Source organism: Etheostoma cragini, chromosome 22 (genome assembly GCF_013103735.1).
Source record: "Etheostoma cragini isolate CJK2018 chromosome 22, CSU_Ecrag_1.0, whole genome shotgun sequence".
Lineage (NCBI taxonomy): Eukaryota > Metazoa > Chordata > Actinopteri > Perciformes > Percidae > Etheostoma > Etheostoma cragini.
The window spans coordinates 10,455,481-10,479,644 of record NC_048428.1 but is presented as its reverse complement, the minus strand read 5'-3'; the positions used below and the strand labels follow the sequence as shown (position 1 = coordinate 10,479,644).

General features: G+C 39.3%; 1 protein-coding gene and 2 long non-coding RNA genes across 6 annotated transcripts in view; 1 reads left to right on the top strand and 2 right to left on the bottom strand.

Moving 5' to 3' along the window:
* Positions 1 to 2,564, bottom strand: part of LOC117937556 — a 19,185-nt gene extending 16,621 nt beyond the window's left edge. Inside the window, exon 1 of the long non-coding RNA XR_004655179.1 lies at positions 2,553 to 2,564. This is a non-coding gene — a long non-coding RNA (uncharacterized LOC117937556). The remainder of the gene's footprint in view (positions 1 to 2,552) is intronic.
* tpk1 (thiamin pyrophosphokinase 1) overlaps positions 1 to 24,164 on the top strand; it is a 67,151-nt gene that overhangs the window by 636 nt on the left and 42,351 nt on the right. For all 4 annotated transcript variants that reach the window (XM_034861599.1, XM_034861598.1, XM_034861601.1 and 1 more), the window contains exons 2-4: positions 3,159 to 3,249; positions 8,909 to 8,983; positions 18,819 to 18,888. In XM_034861599.1, the coding sequence (XP_034717490.1) occupies positions 3,207 to 3,249; positions 8,909 to 8,983; positions 18,819 to 18,888 (188 nt within the window). In that variant the 5' untranslated portion in view covers positions 3,159 to 3,206. The remainder of the gene's footprint in view (positions 1 to 3,158; positions 3,250 to 8,908; positions 8,984 to 18,818; positions 18,889 to 24,164) is intronic.
* Positions 8,194 to 22,337, bottom strand: LOC117937557. The gene is made up of 4 exons (XR_004655180.1): positions 22,327 to 22,337; positions 13,820 to 13,822; positions 13,314 to 13,320; positions 8,194 to 8,251 (listed from the first exon to the last, which is right to left on the bottom strand). It is a non-coding gene; the product is annotated as an uncharacterized LOC117937557 (long non-coding RNA).

Genomic DNA, 24,164 nt, shown 5'->3' with positions numbered 1-24,164 from the left:
CATCTAATCAAGGCAGTGTATTGACAGAATATATAAGAAAAACATAAAACATATGTGTGGTAGCATTATAAGAGAAGTAAGAATATTTAGTTTATGTGCAGGATGAATAGTATTAAGAGCAGTAGGATATGGCTATTGATAGGTGTAATTACATGTAAATCTAAATAAATAAATGTGTGTGTTGTGACACTGAATAAACAGCCGCCTCTAAGGTCAAGGCCAAAGTCCAGTCCCCCAAGGAAGTTGCATTATTCTTAGCAGTACATAATGCATAATGGGCTCTTATTACATAATTGATAATGAGCTGCTGCGTTCAGCCCAATGTTAACACTGCTCAAAGTGTGTATTATTTCAGCAGCTGGAGAAACCCTGTAGGCAAAACACCGGTGGTTGATTTTTGTGGCTTATTGTTGTTTTTGCAGTTGCTGCTAAAACGCAAACGTGTGTATAATTAACCATATTTAAAGTAGTAAGTAAGTAAGTAAGGTTTATTTCTATTATATTATTATAAGTCTAACGGTTGTTTAAAATACAAAAAACATTACCATATATATATATATATTTGGACATCTTTAAAACACTTGTGTAGGCTAATATTGATACCCATGGCAGCAGATGTTAGAGACCACTTTTATGATAAAATGGGGAGACATAAATAACTAAATAATAGGGCCTACATAGATACTATTCACCAATTCACATTTATTTGAATGATAAATAAGATTCATGATGTGTGGTTGTGGGGACAGTTTTATCTAATTATATTTAGAAATGTTTCTAATATGTTTTACTTTTAGTGAGGTTGTGCCTCAATATTCAGAGAAGAGTCGGGGCTATACAATGATTGCATAATTCCCAATTATGTCGGCTAATGTTCAACTTGTTTGCCAAACAGCTATAGTGCAGTGCAGTTATACATATACTTAGTTTATGATTTACATAGTCCTGTTTTTTAATTTGGGGGGAAAAATAGAATTAGCGGTGCCACAAGTCTGTGGGTAGGAAGGAGGAAGGTTATTACTGAGGGGAGGTCCAAGGAGGTTGTTAAAAGTTCAGCAGTGGGACCAGTATAGACACAGTATCTTTTTTATGCTTTCTTAATTAATGGTTTGCTTTGTTGAGCTCGCTGGATTGTAAAGCTGAAAGGTGAGCAATGGGAGTGCTGACAAGTTGCATTATGTCTACTTTATGCTTTTGTTGTTCATTCGTGTTTCAAAGTGTGGGGATTATGACATTGACCTTTTAAATCCAAAAAAGCATACACTGACAGAAGATTTCATTAATACAATGCATGGTAGGGGCTTATATCTGTATGTAAATATTTAGGACCTGGCAGCACATCAAAAAATGGTGCCACATTAATAGACAACACATTCCCAAACATGGAAAACAATGTAGATAATGGGCTATTATACAATGATAACAGTGATCACTTAGCTGTTTTTATTGTTTATCATTGTAATTCTAGGAAAGCCTAGGATAGTAGTCATCTCAAACACAAAAGAGTAAGAACTGCAGAAAACATAAATACTCTTAAGGAAGAGTTGCGAAAACAGAACTGGAAATATTATACGAGGAAGATGACATTGATAACGCATACAATGGATTTCTAAAGATCTTTATATCGCTGTATGACAAAAAATGTCCTGTAAAACGATGTAGTAACAGACAAAGGCAAATAAATAGTCCAAGGACCACTTAGGGTTTATTAAATGCTTGCAAAAAGTAAAACACACTTTACAGAAAATTCAGAAGAAGGAGCAGAACGTTGATATAAAAAGTACAAAGATGTATTATATAAGACAAGAATACTATAATAAAATGTTAGATGATAATAAAGATAATATGAACATTTTATGGAATACTCTAAATAGTATTATTAGAAATGGGGCTAAAAATAAAAATACAAGTTACCCAGAATTTTATATTGAAAATGACAAGATTATAAATAACATGGAAGATGTGGTTAATGGTTTTAACATTTTTTTTTTGTAAACGTGGGTCCAGAGCTGAAAGAAATAATATAAATCCAGAAACAACAGATGGGGTAAATGGCAATCTTTGGAGAAGAAATCCTAGCTCTCTTTTCCTTAGTGCAGTTGAAAGAAATGAGATAATTAACACCATGCAATAGTTTAAGATTGGACAGATAGCCGAGCTAGCTGTCTTGACATAGCCTGCAGAGATCTGAGGAGCAGTTGACCATTAGTCCTCAGAAATCAACAAGTTTAAAGTTCCAACTCAGCAAAAGGAAACATGCGGGGGAATTTCAGGCGGCAGTGGACCAATCCCGTTCCAGAGCCACATTATCCAGCCCTGACTGGGGGATCCTGAAATGTTCCCAGGCCGGGGTGGAGGTATAACCTCTCCACCTAGTCCTGGGTCTTACCCTAGGCCTCCTCAAACACGTAAATCAATCATCTAAATATTGCAGATACATTTTCTATCAAATGACTAATCGATTAATTGCTTCAGCTGTAATTATTTTATGAACTAATTTATTTTGCTGTTAGGGTTTGTTTGCTCTTCCACAGCTAGTAGACTGTCCTGACTGTCCTGACTGAATGGTGATTCTACCATTACCATGGGAAATGTATTATGTCAGTTAGACCTGCAACGATTAGTCAATAAATCCATCTGGAAAGAAAAACATTCTGCAAGTATAAACAATCAATTGTTTCAGTCAGCAGAAAATCCAAATGTTTTGTAGTTGCAGTCACTTCAGTGGGAACATTTGCTGCTTTTCGCGGCCGTATAATTGTCAGGCGAAAATCTTTGGTCAGACAAAACCAGAAATCGGACCATGCCATGAAAAATGTGACAGGGTTTTTAAAAAAACTTTTTCCTTGGAGATTTACATTTTTTAGACTACAGAATAAATCAAGAAAATAATTGGCACAATAAGTTGTAGTTGCAGCTCTAGTGTGGATATGATGTCTTGAGCGTAGACTGTATAAAACGGTCTCAAGTTACGCAGTGATAAATAGTGTCATCGTGCATGTGAATGTTTGTATTTTGTTCTGCTTGTTTCAGGGGGAATAATTAGGCCAAAGGAAGGCGGGTGATAAACTGGGATTGGAGACAAGGTGGAAAATGAAATGACTCAAAAAAGATAAATGCAAGTAGAGTAGCAACAGCGTCTGTCTTCCTCTCCCCAGTTCCAGGTGAGTTGGCTGATTGAAGACAGGCTCCTGTGGATCCTGGCCATGGATGAAGAGTTTACGCCTTTGGACTGCCTGCTGCCCTCAGGTACTGCCTTTCAAACACACATTCCCTTGGTGCAAACACACATACACGCAATCAATCAAATATGCAGGTCCATGCGCATATTGTGTGTTCCCCTAAAAGCCACAAACTGGGAGCCGAACAAAGATCTGCATGCATCTGATCAAAACACACGTTTACCCACATCACTGTCACACTTGTCTTCCCCTCTCTGCTTCTCCAAGTCACTCTGACACACCCCGACCGTCGTGGTGGAATTAAAACTCTAAAGCATATCACTGACACTTTCATACAGCAATGTGTATATGCATAAGATGCACTTCCTTTTGTTTTTTTTGTTTGGCTGCATAAAGAATCTTTATTGAAAGAGGGCGCGATGTGTTTGCTTGTAATTTTAGCTTTTAAGGAAAACAAACTTTGAGGTGGCATTCAGATTATTGAAATATTCAATCTGACATGTGACTGAAAATGTTCCACCATAGTACGTTTATTCTCTCTTTTCCAAAGGCATGCTTTCGTAACAACAGGAATTTCCTCTAATATGTTCTGTGTCTGAGAAAAAGAAACCCACCAGATGGTCAGTGACTAACCTACAGACCTGAGGAGGAAGCTGGTTATAGCTGCCTTTAACCACTGCTCTCAGGTCAAGGTTTACGTGAGCTCCTTGGAGGGGTGTGCGTGCGTGTGTGCCTGCGTGTTTGGAGGAAGGAAAAAAAGCTGTTTTGAGCCTAAGGGCAGGGTTTTGCCCAGAGCTGTAAAGGTCAAGGGCATGGTACAACAGTTCGCCTTGTTGAAGAGACAGCGGGCACATGTAGTTCTCTCTATCGCTTATGTCCATCTTGTATTACACCCTTTAACATTCGTTATTTCCATGAAATTCTTTAAATTGATTTGATAAAGAACTACTTTTACATGAGAAGTGTTTTGCCTTAAACGCTTGTACATTATAATAACGGGGGCTGCCATTGTAGCAACAACATTGTGCTTGAGTAGCAACAGATTACAAATTACATTGTGGTGTGGGGAAAGACAGTGGCTGGAAATATTGTCCACCCACAGAAGATATAAATAGAGAGCGTAGGAATGAAAAACAAAACGTTCTGTCCCCAGAAAGCTCAGCAGTCAGAGCTTTTGCTTCTCTCATGCTTCTTGGATTTGTCGACCCACAGGCACAGATGAACCTGGTTTATAGACATACAGTAAGCATACTGTGTCCAGCTAACTGACAAAGTGAAGGTGATTTAATGTATCTCGGTAATCTGTGGTGTTGCATTCTGGGGTAAAGCTTGGATCAGGCCCAAAAAGTCAAGCCCTACCCTATCCGAGTCCATGCATGTTATTTCTGAGCCCGGTCCGGCCCGACCCGTCCCGACACATTAACTGTAATTATGATCCCAATTAAAAACCTGACAACTTCTTAATACGTGGGCTGTTATAACTGACTACAAATTAAACTACAATTCCGAGTTGGTTGAGCTACAGAAATCTGTTCTGATCTTAATGAATAATGCAACAAGGACAAAGCAGGTAAACTGCGTTGCTTTTTTATTCAGAATGGAATGGATAACAAATGGATCCGAAAAAAGAAACATCAAATAAAAAAATAAAAAATGATCCTAGCTCCCTCAGCCAAATAGCGTAGGTAGCAGATCAAGGCAGCAACATAATCAAAGCCCTGGAACCATATAGGAGACATTCTTGTCTCGATCACCTAATTAATACTGTCCTTCGCCACAGTGTGCATGCCGACGCACTGGCCGACAACTCGCCGGATATAGGAGTGACCGTATATGCTGCTAAAGGGCTCATGAGATATCTGAACCAATCTGGTCTGGTTGCGCAATTATTGAAGATTTAGCACAGTTTACCTTACACCCAAGTCAGTGCAGGGCATATACACAGAGCTACGGGAGAAGCTGGAGAGGTATAGCTTTCCCCGAACACAATTAGGCTAATGAAGTAATGATTTAAAAAAAACACAAATGCTTGATCAAGGTCCTGGCTCGGCCCGAGGATAGTGGCGGAAAATATGGGCTGGACCCAGCCCGCTCGGGCAGAGAATGTCTTTTCTGGTGTTATTTATTTCACAGACAAGACATATAGCCCATAGCCTTGTCTGTGTTTTTCCATTAACATAATGAAATGTGAAAAAATGCACCACCAAAAAAAAAATGGGCCAAGGACTGTGTTTTAGAGCTGTTGAGGGGATTTTATTGTGAGCATGGGATTCTCAAAAGTAACATGATAAATGAATGTAACTCTCCAACCTTGATTAAAAACCCTGTTCATCATGCCTTTTTAACCTGTCTTGGCTCTGGCCTGATCACTTATTGTTGCAAACAGCATGCTCTTAGACTGTGATCTCTGACTATCAGTTGTGTTGATTGCGGACTGCCTAAGACTGAGCTGCAAATGGGGATCCAGAATGGGTTTGGTTCCTATCTAATATGAAGACTATCTGTTTTTTCTTGTATAGACAAACTTGAACTTAAGGGCTGATGATGAATGTACCAATTAGTCCATCGAAAGAAATTAATGGTTTAAGTCACTTTTTCAACCAAAAGAACAAAAAATACATTGGATCCAGTAAGGATTGGCTGCATTTCTGTTTTACATCATTTTAAACTGAATACCTCAGGGTGTTGGACTGCCGGTGATTCAATCAATCGTGATGGACATGTTTTACAATTTTTCTGAAAAATTCTTCAATTAATTATAAAAAAAGAAACCTTTAGATTTATCAGTAATTTAAAAATCATCTGGTGTAGCCGTAGAACGTAATTCGCCCAATAGTGATCAATTGATGAGTCCCACTGAACAGACCTAGTGTGACAGTATGGCATTATGTCATCATACAGTATTAATAGTAGTGTAGGTTGTTTGATGGTGCATTCTCTCCTCTGTCTTGCTTTGTTTGTGTCCCTCTCCCTCTCTGGCTCCATTGATTGCTGTTTGAAGGTTGTAATTCCTCATCTTACACTACCAAGGCCACTGTAATTGTACTCCTGCATGTGTACATGTTTGTATATGCTTGACATTCTGGCACGTGTGTGATTTGCGAAGAGCAGGAACACAGAAGTGCTGTTGATTCTATGCTTGTATAGCTCCAAAATCAATAACGCTCAAATGCCACTATCAGTCAAGAGAGACTCACTTCTGATAGGACGCTGTCAGCAGTCCTCAAGCACCCATTGAAACAATTTTTTACTCAAAGATATTAGCCAAGCATTACAGGCTATGCACTTGAGTTTGCTTAATGTCCAAATCTAAGATTTATTCTACATATTTCACAGGCTGTGCAAATAATCCCCCAAATGGTTGCAGAACAGATCAGAACACACACACAAACACACACACACACAGACTCTCCTGATGATACAATTTTCTTGATAATTTTGTCACTTTCTATCAAAATGAAATATGTGATCCCTTTATCACACACTTGTAACATCCTTCTCCCAACTGTACAGTATAGTGAAACATTTTCCTCCTATTAGATGTGTTTAGAAAATATTTGCATGGTTTCTCTAGTTTCATCTCTAACAGGAAATGCTTAACCAGGCTCTCATGGAGAATATAAAAACAGCCCCATGGATGTCTGCATTTTAAAATCCCTAGTGTGCAAGTTAGCCTTTTAAATTTCCTCTTTTTAATTATATAGTTAATATAATTATAAAAACATCATTCTGTGTGTGTGCGTGTGTGTGTCCGTGTGCGTTTGCACGCATGCTGTCTGTCGGGCACTTTTAAAAGAATCTCAATTTGACATTTCTTTGAACGAGTGCACAAATGGCGGCACACCTCCTTGTGTGCGTGTGGGTCTGTGTGGGTGTGTGGGGAGGTAAGTGTTTGTGCGACGAGGGGTTATCTGAAAAGTCACGGCTGGTTGACTTTGCCTTTTGTTCTCTGTATACCTCGAGCCAATTAAGAGACCAAACTGACACATATACTCCTCCTCTTTCTTCTCCTCACCTAGCCCTCCTTGTGTCCTCCTTTCTTTTCCCCCACCTGTGTGTCTTCTCTTTATCCTCTCTTCCTTTTACCACACTCTGCTGGGGTTGACTTTTGTATTGGAAATGACCTTCCAGTGATGTAAACTTTTTAACAACATCAAGCCCGCTGCTGCAACAAAGTCTTAAACCCAATGGACACTTCTTTTTCCACACTTTCTCAGCCAAGTCCAAATGCATCTTTACACTTTTTATCCAAAAAGGGTGTTTTTCAGGACGCAAGGTGATGCACATTTTGCAATGAGAATTCCATGACACCGAAAGTATATTCTTCTTCTTCCTTCTTCATCACTGCTTTCTCTGGCTTTCCTCTTTTTGTCACGTTGTGTTGTTCCAAACCTGAAATCCACTTGTGTGGAATTTAAATAGGTACAGTTTAGGAAGAAGGGAAGAGGGCATGGTAATTACAGAGTGTTGCTTGAACTTGCATATGGCATTTTGGCTTTGCTACAAAGGGCACCAACTTTAAAAATGGATGAGAAATCATTCATAAGGGCAGACCTGAGAGGGAAAGATAAATGAGTAAGCAGCAAAATGGCAAAGTTTGAAGGCGAGGAGAAGAGAGGTTGTGCTTTAGTCTTTGTACCATTAAGGCTTTTTTAGCAGCAGTCTTTTTACTTTACTGTTAATGCAAAAATTACACTATAAAAACAAGTATATAAGTAGTTATGTAATAATATAAGTAATAATAAGGACTTTACCATTGATTGTGATCTTGGTCAATGAAGGTACTAAAGTTGAGGAAAACTGTTGCATCATTTGGAGAGACATTGTCTATACTTGGGCTCCAACACACCAAAACGCTTTTTGGTGCAAACGCACATGTTTTGAATCCTGTAAACGCACGGCCTGAAGACGCACTTTTTTGAAATCTAGTCCCAGGGTGAAAAAAAACGCCGCGTTTGGACGATGAAGCCACATATTTGCATATTGATGATGTCATCGCTGCAGCCCTTATCCTCTAGCCTTTGACCTCTTACCCCGCGACAACGTCTCATAACAACACACAAACAATTCTGGTTTCCTTGCACTACCCATTTTCGTTGTCTTCTTCCTGTGTTATGGTTTCTTTTTCTACTGTCTGTTTGTATAAAGCCCGCAAGCTTAATGTGCACGTTCCACACCTTCTTCTCCGTTTTTTGGTTGAATTTCTGTAGCACAAACTGCGCCACCTTTAGGCCTGGAATGTGGAGTAGCGTGTTGAATTGTTTCCAAATGGATTCTTTTGGACACACACATTTTTGAAACAATGTCAGGGAAGACAGAAAGAAAAGATTGTTTTGGTACATGTGGATGTGGGCCTAGTTATTTTCTGATTGGATTGAGTGGGAGAACGTTTTGAACTTTTACAAAACTAAGATTGAGCATCCTGACTGGTTTGGAATACTTTCTGTTCTTAATCCTCCCACCTATTTTCCTGTCTCTGTGAAGCATGATAAGGACCTCATTATCACAACATTGTTTTAGTTTAGTTTTTTATTTAACATGTTCAGCGCCTAAAAAACAACCTCCAATCTGTATATAAAAATGTATTTTTTATACATGCAAGCAAAGAGTGATGTGTTGTGCTTTTGCTTGTTGTCCATTACACTTCATCGTCTATAGTGTCTCTATCTGACTGTTCATGATTTATACCTTTCCCTTTTTCCCCCTCTTTCTGTCTTCTTGTGTAGGCACGCAGAGGATCTGTCTGATTATTCTGAACCAGCCTCTTGATAAGGACTACCTGCACATCCTCTGGAGTAAAGGTATATCTCGCACATCCCTACCACAGATTAAACAAGCCACCTTTTTATCACTTACATGCCATTTGCATTGGTTTGTACTGGGCATGTATTCCCCCGTTGCTTTTTGTCAGACTGTGCTCTTTAGCCTGTGTAGTCTCCACTGTGCCATCTCTTAATTACTGCCCTGTCATTGAAAATGCCCCCTCTCTGGCCTCTGCCCACATTTCCTGTGAGATGTGTTTTAATGAAGTTAAAGATGACATGCTTTTTTTCCAAAAAATTTAAAATTAAAGAAATTATTAATTTAATTTTTTTTGGTTTTGTAACTCCTGGGGCTGCATGACCTGAACAATTGACCAAAAAGAATTCAAATTGCAGTTCTATTGCATTCCCAGTCTGAATATGCAGCCTTTTCTGAAAGCACTCTTATTGCAATTGTAAGGTCTCAAGGTAACAAGAATAGCACATTCATTCTGATTCATTTGAGTGTGTAAACATTCATTACAGCTAATTGGTTGGTAAATAATGTAATAATGTAAACACAGGCAGTGGCAGTAAGTGTCCACTCAGCGGGGGAGTGACAGAGTGGATATAAACAAACCCACTGGACCCAAGACCTCTGTATTCAGTACGTGGGCATTTCAGTCATAACAAATCCACCCTCAGCACTGACTGAGCTGTTGCTTACATCTGGCACCCTTTTATGAGAGGGGAAATGGTCTTAATTTCCTTTCAGTCGATTCACTCGGTAAAACACATATAGTATGGGATATCAGGCCCCCGTGTGACCTAACTGTAAACACCTCTATCCACGCCTATAAAGCAGAGGATCTGTGGTCCACCACAGTCATCCGTCAGTTCTTACGCTCTTCACCTTGCTAAGTACACATCTGCCGAGGAAGGCTAGCTAGCTACTGCTAGTTTTCTCTGTTTCTTTAGTAGCTCCACTGCCAGCTAAACGTGAGCTTGGTGCTAGTTGATGGAGTGGTAGAGGAGGCAGGTGATGGCTGTGAGCTAAACCTGTTAAAGTAACAGTTCAGCCCATTTGCTCTCTCATGGCTGCCTCGTGTTTGCCTTCTTCTACCCCCACACCCAGTGATGTTGTTTGTCCCTGTCCACACTTCCCTCATATTGTTCTGAAAAGTCCAAAGGCCTTAACAAAATGAGTATTTCCGTCCAGTTCTGACAGGCCAACATGCTCTGATCAGGATGTACAATACAACGGTGGTTTCCTAGATAAACAGACGGACAGGGACCTGTTCACTTCCCCAAATAAGACTGTCTCGCTCTTTGTTGCTAAGGTGCAGTATTTATTTTCTGTCTCTTGGAGCCACTTGTGTCTGAGGCCTCCTGAACCTGGGGGAGGACCTTCTCTCCAAGGGGGACCGTTGTGAGACATTTGTGTCTCACATTAAATATTTTCTTATTTATACACAACCTTTGCTTACACATATAGAATTAACAAAGAACACACTTTCTGTGAAAAATGGCAGAAACATTTAAGCCAGACAGCGTCTGTACCTTTTATATTCAAACATACAGTAGCTGTTGCGCAATATAAACTCACTGAATAGCTCAAATTTAACAATTTTGGACAGTCATTCCTAGGGGCATTTATTTGTTTATTGTTGAATATGGGAAGAACTGTGCCGAGTCAATTTTACAACAGCAACCTGCTGGTCACATGTTGTTGGCAATTTATGAACCAAGGAAGTCCCCTAGAGTCCAACAACATCTTTGTCGTTGGTAATGCAAGCATGAAAAAATGGATTTGATTTTCCTTCTGCCTCATGAGTACTCCAAGGCCCTTCATCAGAAGAAGAAACAAACAGAAACTCAGATACCTCAAAGCAGAAGGCTCCTTGTTAAAAGAGGAAAAATAGGTTTTTGAAGGGAAATAGAGCTTCAGACTCCCTGAGGTGTCACTTCTGAGATGCATTGATGCATAGCAGTTGTGCTACTTGGCTGTGATGTATTTAATATGCAAAGTTGCCTCTAAGCCTTTTAAACCAGACAGTGTCATTGCAACCTGTATCCTACAACTTTTGTTTTTAAACCTGATTAACTGATCAGAAACGGAGCCTAAGTGAACAAGTATAACTTGAAGTGGATAAGCTTGCAGTTGTTTTATCATTAATGTTGTGGAGAGAAGTGAACTGGATCGCTGGTTCTCAACTGTTTTGATGCTTTGACCATAAAACACAACAAAAACACAGCACATAATTAATGAAAAATGTAATCCACAGACTACAATCAGACAAGAAGGTTATTAAACACATAACTTTGAAGGCAAACCACATCAGATTGAAATTTAATGAACCAGCTTTGATGTTCTTATCAACGTAGCAAAACCCAAGAGGCACCTGAGCTTTTCTCCATCGCACAGCTCTCTTGGTATGCACTTTTATAGTAGAGGACCTCTAGAAAATCACACCAAAGGTTGCCTGCTGCTCCAAGATAAAGATTCTTCAGATAGTTAAGTGAGAAGAATACAAAATATGGAATTATAAGAAAGAGAAATGTGTGTAACAGTCACACAAAGGATTTGGGTTAATTGATGATAAATCTCAACAAGGTCTTACACTGAGCATCCAGAGTATAGGAGAAGGACAGTTTTCTGTAGTTCTGCACAATATCACATTGCTTGTTTTTCAGTGCAAACAATAAATACAATGAACACAGTTTTACAATATCAAGTATAAATTGTTTGTTTGCTAACACCATGGGAAAAAATTAGACTTGTAATAGATTTGTTACGCCCTGTGTATTAGTACCTGACCCTCAACAATGTTTGGAGATTGATATTTTTTCATTTTATTTTCTAATTTTCAAATCCAAGCTATGACCAAACCAGCAAAGTTTAACTGATATTGTTATACTCCAGTGATTACATTTAACAAAAATGCAATATGGAGCTATTGCATCTCCTTTTGCTGATTGTTTCACTCGTTTTTTCTTATCCAATTCAATATTTGCAAGTAATACAGACCGGAAACATCATCTAACTGCACCATTTTGCAACAACTGCGATACCGATGGACATATCTGATGTACTTTGACGAGACATGATGCAGCTTGATAATGTCATACGGCATATGCTCCCTGTTAGATAAGGCTACGATTTTGGGTGCCACAAGCAATGCTGTGGCGTGGATGTCAGAAATTGGAAAGCTTTCTTGATCAGTTTTGCTCTGGGCAGCAGTGCACATGGGACTTGAAGAAGTTTTGACAGGATGATGATGGCGTATGAATGGCAGATATCAGATCTCTTGCTGTTTGATGGAAACACGCTTGTAGCAAGTTTAAACTTTCTTACTTGAAATTCCATGTATTTTTAATGTTGTTTATGGGATGAGCAGTTGTTCGTGTGCGCATGAGCGTGTCTAAGTGGGTGTCACTCTCCAGATGGTTGTTCACCTGGAGGCATTGTAGACAGGTCTCCACCCTCACAAATACACACACACACACACACACACACACACATGCACACGAGCACACAAACACACTAACACGAACACACGTACACAGCACTCTCAGGTTCTCTGATGTGCAGCCCCTGGGCCCCCTCATCACCTGTGGGAGAGGTAGAGCAGCAGGGAGCAAAGGAGCGATAGAGGCTGGAAGAGTGCAACACTGATCAAAGGGAAGCTCGTTTACGGGTGCCTAGTGTGATGTTCGGAAGTGGGATCATGCTGCATATCTCACTCACGCACCCTCTCACTCATCTAGTCCAACATTCACAGACTTGCTAATCTTGTCAGTTACCTGTTCAGTCAGTCAGTCACTCACTCACTCACTCACTTATTTACTTACTTACAGATCCCTCACTTACTTCACTGTGTAACAACACAAACAAGCAAATCAATAAAGCAATCAGCGGAGGTAACTCTCTCTACAAGAGAAAACCAGGCCTGTGCCTGATTTCATCATTTGTTGATGTGGAGCAGCTTGTTGAAGTTTATGAACATCACCCATCAGCCTTGCAATCAAGGCCGGTTGGGTGATGTGGCTGCGCACGCACGCATGCACGCACGCACAAACGCACGCACACACTTCTGTACTTCTGTTCTCTGTGTACCAAGAATGACAAAGCAAAGGATATGAGAATAGTATGGAGCTCGAAAAAAAGAAAATGAGATATTTGCAGGAAATCAATAAAAATTGGGGCAAGGTATAGAGAGGGGGGATCTGGAGACATGGTGACAGGTGAAGGAGGAGAGGTGGACTGATAGATGATGGGAGGACATCAAGGCATCATAATAAGGATAATAATCCTTTCACTGCTCTCTGTGACCGTTTGTCCTCTTCTGTACTGCACTAAAGCCCCATACTGATGGGTATCAATCCTTACCACTAACCTCATCAATACTTGCCTGCTATAGAATATTCCCACAGCTGTGTGTGTGTGTGTGTGTGTGTGTGTGTGTGTGTGTGTGTGTGTGTGTGTGTGTGTGTGTGTGTGTGTGTGTGTGTGTGTGTGTGTGTGTGTGTGTGTGTGTGTGTGTGTGTGTGTGTGTATAAATGCATGTGGAACATGTAAATGCATCTTTCCTACATCAAACTCAAGAGCAAAACAGATGATTAAAAAGCACTGAAATGACAGGTTAGGTACTGTGTGTGGAGGTGCATTATCTCCTGACAACCATATGTATCTGTCATCCAGCAGAGTAAATGACAGGAGGAGTTAGACATGAAGCCTGCAGGGAAGGATTATTATAGCTAGTTAATTTACAAGGTCATCTCCACTGACCGCTTCTGCTGTCTCCGCTAAGCTCACATCATACCATCAGCAGAATAAATTTGGCTGCCGTGTCCCTAGATGTGGTTCTCTGTTGAGCTTGTTTGTAAAAACCATACGCTCTGGTTAGGTTGTTGCATTTACAATTGTGGCGTACTTCAAGCAGCCGGCAATTCCTTGTTTTCAGTGGAAGAATGACAGTAATTGTATCTTCACTGCCTGTGAATAAAGTGCAGATGGAGAGCTAATCTTTCTTAAGTTCAGTTTAACCACTTGCGCCAGATGATCGCAGAGGCCTTTCCCTTACAATAATGGTTAGTTTCTTAATAAGGTTGACACGGTTTATGTGAATTTTGCGTCAAAAACAGCAATCTTAAAACAACAGAAGAAAAGCATCAACACTTGTAATATGGCTGGACATCAACCTTAACACAGGGAACAAAGTGCTTTGCTGTGACATTTTTAACATAAAGAGATATCCAATATAACATAAATTACTATAGCATACACAGCAGAGGTATTAAACAATGTAAAGGGTTTCCCCCGGGAAGTTGGTTGGACGATCACAGCCACTGATGTTTCAAGTCCATCTGGTCCATATAACTTTAACTAAGTCAACTTGACCAGACTGTATTAGTCTGGTGTCTACCCTGTACTGCAGCTTTAAAGTCTAACTCCAAAATGCAACATAGGGTCTTTTTGTGAATGTAAACGTTTGTTTTAAAGCATAATTAGGATCAAAGGATCACATCAAAGAAATACTAAAAAGGCTCAACACAAAATGAAACTTTGCTCGAAGTATCACCAAGGGCTCCACACATGAACTCCAGCATTGAGAACATTGTTTGTGTACACAGTGCTGAGCCCTCTCCTTTACTCTCCTTCACCTACAACTGCACACCTGTGCATGGCTCTAACACCGTTGTCAAGTTTGCAGACACCACAGTGATTGGTCTCATCAGCAACATTGATGAGATGGCCTACAGGGTGGAGGTCCAGCACCTATCATTGTGGTGCACTGACAAAAACCTGCTAGCACACACACACACCCCATTGTCATCAACGGGACTAAGGTGGATTGTGTCACCAGTTTCAATTTTCCTGGTGTACACATCTCTGGGGACCTCTCTGGGACCCTCAACACCTCTACCTTGATCAAGAAGGCACACCTGTGTCTTCCTTCTGAGGAGACTCAAGAATGTCCACCTGTCTCCTCAGATCCTGGTGAACTTCTACAGCTGCACGATCGAGAGCATCTTAACCAACTGTGTCCCAGTTTGATATGGCAACTGCTCTGCCCATGACCGGTGAGCACTGCAGAGGGTGTTGAATCACCGGTTCCTCACTCCCCTCCATCAAGGCCAGCCAGGGCAAGCAATGCTTGCGTAAGGTGCGCAGCATCATTAAAGACTGCTCTCACCCCAATCACACACTGTTCACCCCACTTCCCTTTGGGGAGACGTTTCAGGTCACTCCGCACCCGTACCAGCAGGTCCAGAGGAAGCTTCTTTCCTGTGGCTGTCTACTGAACTTTAGCTCTGCATCTCGGTGACAATCAACCTACTAAGACCTACTAAGAAAAAGGAGCCTCCTATAAGAACGACATTTCCTCCTATGGAGTCTTCTCATTTGCATGAAGGTCGACACTTTTTGACTGACAAGATGGCGGCGAGCGCAACAGACAGCAGCTACAGTGAGTTGTTAAAATCTTTCTTTTTAGTAAACTCTGTGTACACAAACAATGTTATAAATGCCGGAGTTTGTGTGTAGAGCCCCTGGTGATACTTTGAGCAAAGTTTCATGTTGTGTCGAGCCTTCTTATTGTTTTAAAAATAGTGATTTTGATGCTATCATAGTAGCGCCCCCAGCTCTCCCATTCAAAAGGCCATTTGACTTAAAAACAAAGATAAGGTCAATTTTAAATGTGACGTTTCCGTCCTAATTATGCTTTTAAATGAGAGTTTGACCTGGGTGCATTCACAAAAAGACCCTAGGTTGCATTTTGGCGATAGTTATGCTTTAAGTATTTTTTCTCACACTTGAGCATCTGATTGTCTCTACTTTTCTCAACCTTTGGAAACTTTGGAAGTTTTCTTTTCCCCCAACATTAAAGTGGGCTGGTGTACCCGATTGAGCTTTTGACTACTGGTATTGCAATGGATCAATCATTTTACATTCCCGATGTCTCTTTTTCTGTTTGCATTGTGCACATGCAGTTTAATGGTATACAACTGATTGATAGCTGGTGGCAGTAACACATAAAGAAGTGTAGTAATGTGCCAACACAGGTGGTGATGAAGAAAAGGGCTAGCTTTTAAACATGGATGTAAACAATGCAGGATTTAACAAATTCAAAATATTTGCTTTACATATGTTTTATTTGGAAGGAAATATATTAAACATATTTGTTAGACCACAAGATTGCTATGCATTTTTGTGAGAAACACTTGAAGGAAACATTTTGAAGATTTGCGTCACTCAATGAACACACGGCCTTTGCTGATGGATGTATAGCGCCACTGACCATTTTCCCTGAGGCTTAACAAGGCCAACATTGTTTATAATCTTTTTTTATAGTTTCTTTTGACTTCAGCAGAGGCATTTTTTATTTATTGTGAAGAGGCGGGATCAATGATGAATAAATTAACGGTGAAGAATAATGTCAAAAGTGGTTTTGACGCGAACAAATTAAAGTGCTTATCAAAACAAGCTTTGGCAAGGAGAAGTCTCCCATCATAACATTTTCAGTTTGTGGTTGACTGACATTTTATTACACCACATGTGAATCCAGCCTAAGATTATATTACAAATATGTGAAAAAATACGGTCCATATAATTGAAAATGATACAAATGTATGTAAATTATTTTGAAAGATTTTTATGATGTTGATAATTGTATGTGTGTGTGTGTCTGTGCCTGTGTGCGTGTGCAAAGTAATTGATTGACAGACAGAAGTAACCGTTCTAGAACCTTAAGTCTGAAAATTATACAGTTTGTGTATATATATATATACACACACACAGGTAATGACAGATAGATTTACAGTCTGTCACCACCAAGCTTATAGAAGAGTTTCTTTGTTTTTCAAAGTTATTTTTGAAAAGTTTCTCAGCCTTTGCACTCTGTCAGAGATAATGAGTCATTTACATTCCCATCATTTCTTGATGAAAAACAGTGACAGCAGGGTTATGAATAAAAGCACTGCCTTGAGAAAGTGTCTTATTTACATCATTGCAAATGCGTCTGCATTCTCTCATTTGGTAAACTCTCAAGCCTGGGATAGTTAGATTTAGAAGGATGCCGCCCTCTATCAAAATAATCATTCCTCTTCTTTAAACAAGTACTGTATTTTACAGTATGAAGGTGTGACACAGTATGCTTTGCACATGCTACATTTTTCTGTGTGTAAGACAGGATTTTATCACCGGAGCAATAGATGTATGCAATAAAAATACACTGATAAACAAAGTACAAAGTCAACTTCCATCAATATGTATTTGCACAGTTTACATGTGTAATAGACAGCTGTGACTGGAACGTATTCTTCATATTATAACCTATTATATTACTGTTTTTTACAACAAAACAAATGACATTCACTGAGACTTCAAGGATGGGTTTAGGGAATGGACACATTTGGAGAAACAAAGCCGGTGAGACAGAACACGTGTACTACAGTTGCCCATCTCTTTGGTGCAGGCTTTAGTTAGTTTGAAAGTAGGTGCAAGTATAAAACTACATCTGATACTTTGAAGTTTTTCCCCTTTGTACATCACAGCAGCTCCAAACAGAAAAAGACTCTAAAATAATAGGCTGCCTGTTCAATATGAATAGAATAGAGGCCATGAAAGTGCATACATTTGCAAATAGTTTGCATCTAATCTAGTGCAACTGGAATACCATTTTTAAGAATGGCTCATTTGTCTGTTTTTAAAATCAGAAAAGATAAGTGCTCTTTCTCTTACTTTGCCTTCAAAGAGTAAAATAAAATGTACTGGTCTATGTAGCATGTCTTTTGTTATTTTTTTTCTATTGCAGAAGTTTTTCTTTAAACTAATTTGGACCTTATTCAAACTTTTGCAGTGATTGAAGTCATGTCAATGTTTTTCATTTTTTGCAAACAATGTTTGTTAGTTACAAATGACAAGGACAACCAATGTTTTCCCTCCCTCACCCCACTTCCTCAGACCCTTCCCAGTAACAGAATAAGAAAACATTACAATAACGCATTACTAACAACAGAGGAATGGGTGGCATAAACCCACATAGAATAATAAAAAAGATGCCTATGGTCTAGGCAGTACTCAATGCCATTCCTGTCTCACACGTAATATATATATATATACATATATTTTTATTTTTTTTATTTTTAAGAAACTATACAATGTTTGCCTTATCTAACCCTTGCATTTCTAAAGAACGTGATAAAAGGTTAACAAGATGTATTTTTGAACACCGTACATGATGTCACTACCCAATGTGAGTTGAACGCAGATATGAATTGCGCATGTGTCAATTTGCAATGAGTGCAGATGTGAGTTGTGCATGCGTCACTTTGTGACAAGTAGCTTACAAGATGCTAACAAGAGACTACTGTAACAAATTGGACTCATAAATGTGCAGGTCACAATTTTTAGTTCTTTGTTCAACAAAATATACAATGCCAAGTATTCTTAGTGCAACTTTTGTTTGCACCCCTCTCCTGGCGCACTAATCACAAGTGGCGTTTCCTGTCTGCACTGAGGCTCTAACTAAATGTGATGAGATTTTTGGAAGGGAGAAATAATGTTAGTTAAGCATGTGTAGAAAGTTACAAATGTATGCCACCAGTTAGACTAAATTGGTTGTGGTGCAACCAGATAGGAACACACAAATTAACAACAACTAACAATCAAAATCTGAAGTGGATTGAAAATAACCTAGTCACACCTCTGCTTAAGTGGAAACTGGTTTATTGTGACACTACACATTGTTTTTACCAGTTTGAACCTAATGTAACTTGATTATATTTTAAAAGGCAGGTGTGTCTTCAGTGAATGTAAGGTGTTCTATATTTGTTAAAAGTAGTTGCCCACAGTTACACAAGTTAAAGTTCCTCTCTGTCTATCTTTCTGTAGCTCTCTTGAGGGCTTGTGCTGATGGAGCTGCCAATCACCTTCATAACATCACTGCTGGAGTTAGAGACAGGTGAGTCTGTCTTGTGTACACATTTGCATTAACTAATTTGTGTTTTCACTTAGCTCTTCCTCTGTGCATTCAGATTTGTGGTTTTGTTGGCAGAAAGATGATAAAATTGAGAAAGTGCAGAGTATTTAGTTATTAGCATTGTTTGTTTTTGAGCAGCAGCAGTACTGCTTCATGCGTTCAGCAAGTGTGTGTGTGTGTGTGTGTGTGTGTGTGTTTGTGTGTGTGTGTGTGTGTGTGTGTGTGTGTAAGTGAGAGTTTCAGCTGGGAAAATGTGCCTTGTTGATGCATTAGCGTTGTGTGTGTTTCTGACAAAGTACTCTGTGTGCATTCTGCAACCATTTTTTGTGTGTGTGTGGCTAATGGAGGACCGCTGTCAGGGCCAAGATGGATCTGAGGTTCACTGTGTCCCTGAAGTGTTGAGGCTTTCACATTAACACTCCCGAGTGTGAACATGAGTGTGTATTCTATCAGGGTGTGAATGTGATGTTATGGGTGTCTGTGTTTTATCTCTCTACATATATGTTCTAGCAATTCTATCGTGGAAACAACCATTTTAGTTGTCATCTGAGGTGAGGCAGGGACATCATTCAGACCCATTCACACATTGTCAGTGGGCAAACTTATTCTTCCTTGAGGTAGGACCTACGTTTAAAGCGGAAATCATTATGGTTTTAACAACAAATAGTGTGTTATTAGTAGGACTGTGATCAACCAACAAAAATCTTGCCAAATTGATATTCCACCAACACTTCAACGAATTGATTGGTCATTGGGGAAAAACCTCTGCATGTTATCACTATATTCTCTATAACTTAATTATCCACCGTGCACTCAGTGCACTCTTACTGGAAGCTGTGTGTGTCCATCAAATCTTTTTTTTCTAAACCCACTATACGTTTTTATGCGCTATTCTGCACTGACTGCTACATTTTTTGCTGGTCGTAGATTGTTGAAGAATGTCCAGCTTTGGGTAAAACGCTGCGTTTGTCACTGTCACTTTTTACCCAGCTGTTCATTCACAGTGGAGAAGGGGCAGCCACGGGACAAATACCAGTGTTTCTTCCAGGTTGACTGCTGTAGCCTGGCGGATTAGACCAAACTCTTTTTTCAGTTTAACACTTTAAAATTCCCATGAATAACTATTAATGATTTGTGTCAATATGTCACTTTCAAAGATGGTTTACCTATTAGTTTTTCAGTGTGCATATTTAGGTTTAGCAATTCAAACTCATATATAAATGATTCAAATTCAGTTTCTGGTGGCACATATTTCAGCCCATACACTTCCAGCAAACCTCATTGAGAACAATGAGGGAAAAATGCATCACCCAGCTGTTTTAACGGAATATTTTCTGGTCTAGCTCAGCTAAAAACACCAAATCTGTCAGCATCTGTTAGTGTGTTGTTCCCTACCAAACCTGTTTGTTACCTTAACAGGCCAACGTTACCTATGTTGTCTTTAATTTACCAGATTAACTTACTTAGACAACACACTTAGTTGTCCTGCTGCTTCAGACGTGAACTAACCAGACAGTTGCCTTATTCAGTGACTCATGGCAGTGTGTCGTTGCAGTTCATGGTGGTGCGCCTCTGCCAATAGGGGAGATAAGATTACCACAATAAATGCTCAACCAACAACTATTGTTTATTTATGCTTCTAGCTGGGAATGAGGCTGTACAGTTAAGGTTAGAACTAGAATTATATGTGATTTAAAAGGATGCAAGTACAGTTTTTGTTGGTGCTTAGAGAATGAGGAAGGTTCTTGCTAGTACAATACGACAACCATGTATATTTTGCGTGTCTGCGAGCATGTACTTTTTATTTTTTTCATTGAATTTCAAAATAAAACTAGCCATGTTTCTTTGTCTCTGAGAGTGAGTTTGAGCATGTTTGGCCTGCTGGCAGAGACATCGCTCATACTTCTGTCTGTCTGTAAGACATAGCACATTCATTATCTGAGCCTTGAGTCCGAGCACTGTCAGCAGCCTGTACAGAGCTGACAGCCAAGCCTCACTTTTAGCCCAGCTGCTTGCAACCCCACACAGCGTGTCCTGAAAAGTTATACATTATGCAGGGAGGGTGGAGATGGGTGTTGGGATGTTTACGGGTAGAGTTGTGTAAATCAATCACCAACAAGTTAAGAGGTATTTATCTTAACATTACCATAACTAATGGACTTCAAAGAGGGAAAAGAGGAGAGGAAGGGAGTTGGAGATGTAAGTAATCAATCAAAGCAAAGCTTTTTTGAATACTGGCCACACAGCAGCCCCACGTAATCAAATAGAGGGAGTTATAAGAGAGATGCAGGAAAAGAAAAAGAAAACAAACTAAGAGATTGCTTGATATATGATTTTTAAATCAAGATAAAGACGTAATACATAGATGAACAAAGCTGTGTTTGTTTTTTGTGTGTAGGGTGTTCATCTTAAGGCTTTCACTTTTTCCCCAAATAATGTAAAAATAATCCTGTTGCTGGGACATTTATTTCACCCCAGAAATCACAGTAAAAAACTTAAGTTCAAAATATCAAAACTGGGCTATTGGTTTTTGTGGGATACAAGAAGGGCAGAGCCTTCTGAGCGGCCCCACATCTAAACTGTAGCTTACACATCAATAGACGAATGAAAGGATCAGTCCTCTTTTGAAACCTTTGCAAGTGATACTGACAAAATTGTGCTGCCTCGCTGCAGGGGTACACGTTGGCTTTTAAGATCTTAAAAAAAAAAAAAAAAAGCCAGCAAAAGTGCTCCGGAGTCTGTGCGCTGACATCACTTTGACCAAATTTTCTGCATTTATGCTAGTGAAGATGTTAAGTTATGTCATATTTTTTGAGAGAATCAAGGCTGTTCATTTGCCTTTATGGAAACTGTGCCTAAAGTGGTGTTCTGGAGGACAAACCAAATTTGAAATTTGTAGCGTTAGTTTCTTTTAAGGTTTTCTTTGAAATTTAAATAGATGGCAAACCACTCTGAAAAAGAAATGGCCTTACTGAGTGAGGTTACCTGTGTGTCCACGTCTGCCTGCAAATGTGTATTTTCATCAGAAAATGGTGAGGATAATAAAGGTTCCCATCAGCTTCTACATCCTCCATGCTCTTCCACAAGAACAATGTGGGTGGACGGCCTCCCACAGTTAAAAGAAAGGTGGTGATTTTCTGTCAAAAGAGCCTTAAATGTAGTCATTAAGGATGAAGAGAGGAGAGGGCACGTCAGGCTAAGGCTTTCTGCCTCTCATGATAAGTGAAGTGACAATGGTTCAACTACACAGTATGGAGTGTTGGAAGACAAACAGTACACATTTACAGTTTCATCCAGATGGAAATCCATTCAAATGGTTTTTACGTCTTTTGTGATCAAAGCAATGTCAGTTTCACACACACACACACACACACACACACACACACACACATACACATACACATACACATACACAGACACACACACAAACACACAAGTTTTTTTCTCATTTTTTTCATCAGACACACACAAGGACACTACCCTACCCACATACAGTTATGACATTATATTTAGGATACAGCTGGTCTATACTGTAGCTTTCGCTATTTGCATTATTATAAGAGAATTATTTCATTATTTAATCAACAGAACCCTCATCAGTTAAAGGAATGGACATAACACTTTAAGCAACAACATGACATCTGAGCAACTGCCAGCAATTTAAAGCCTTTCACCTCATGAAATGAATTGGTAAATTAGTATCAGTATATACCAAAATGCAATAAAATTGCTTTCATCTGGGCTCAGGTCCTTTTGTCAGAGCTGAGACCCTCTGGCTGTCCTGTAATCTAACCCTCTATCTTCCTCATTTCTAAATGAAAATAGCATTTGGTCTAATTTGTGCATCTAATCAAATCCTCTGAGAGAATTAGAAGTCGAGGATGGGTTTTATAAAATTTGCTGTGTGTGTGGAGTTACAGGAAGAGGAAGATGTGTGAATCAATCCAGGTTTGACTAAGCGTTTGTATGCTGTATGTGGAAGAGATTTTCAAAGCAGAGTTTCGTCAGCATGTGAGTATGCATTTTGGTTTGGAGAAGATAATGCTGTCAGCCTCGCAAATGAAGTTGTCAAGGGCAAGACTGCTTATTTTAGAAGACTTAGTGGCAAAGAGATATCTCCCGACAGTAGCTCTTTCTATTTGTCATTTCTTGTTTTCTCATTTGCATCTCACACGTTTTATTCTTTATGCTCACCAGACAGGCCGACTGTGTTATGATTAAAGTATTTATAGGGTCAGTATATTTTAGCTTTGTGGTCCCCATGTGAGTTGACTTGATATGCAGATGGGGTCAGCAATGATCTCTAAGGCTGACACGTTGATTTTTGCTGAGAATGATATTTGTTTAGAATTAGTTACAAGGTTTAGAATGGATCCTAGTCATTATACGATCCATTTAAAGCTCCCTTGAAATATGTAGTAAGTTACACAGCTTGGGAACTGTTTATCTGCTGGGGTATCGAGAATTGCTTGCCCTAAAAACAGAGTCAAAGTCCAACAATTAGGAGGATTACACCGCGAATGAAACCGGGCTGGCGGTTTGAGAGACTCATACAGCTGACGACTAATAAGAAACGGCTTCTTGCTCCTAATTGCTTTCAGTGCTGTTAATAATTAGCTTATTTCATGTCACACTCAACATGAATTAAAGCAACATGCTAAGTTATTTTACAATGGAAACTTTTTTGATTCATGATTTCTTTTGTTTCTTATTGTTGTGATAGGTGGTTGTATTTTATTTATTATGTTATGGTACCGCACTAGGTCTATTAGCAGTAAAATAATAACTCAATTGGCAAACAATTCGCTACTGATTTTATTTTGTTCTTTATTATCATATAATCCTTTGTCAAGAAGCCCATAGCCTAACTGTCTTCCTTCTGTTTGTTTTATATTCTCTCACTACACTTGCTATGCTGCTTTACTCTAAGTGCATGTTGTCTATTAGACTGATTAAAAGGTCCCCTTTGCATTTATTGCTCCGTGTTGGAAATGCTGAGTTGAGTTGATGAGCATGGGGAACTGGGTCTTACCTTTTTAACGTTGGCTTTGCACTTTACTTTTGACATAGTGTGTGTTGAGCTAGCATAAGTTTTTTTTAAGTTTATTGTATTATAATTGTATTGGTTAAGGTTAATTAAAATGTATATTAGTCCTCCTCCCTCTCTCTAGTTCACCTAGTAGCCCTAAGAGTTTAGGGGATAAGGAGTGTGTGAAAATATTACTATGTTTGGTTATTAGTCTGACAGCCTACAGACA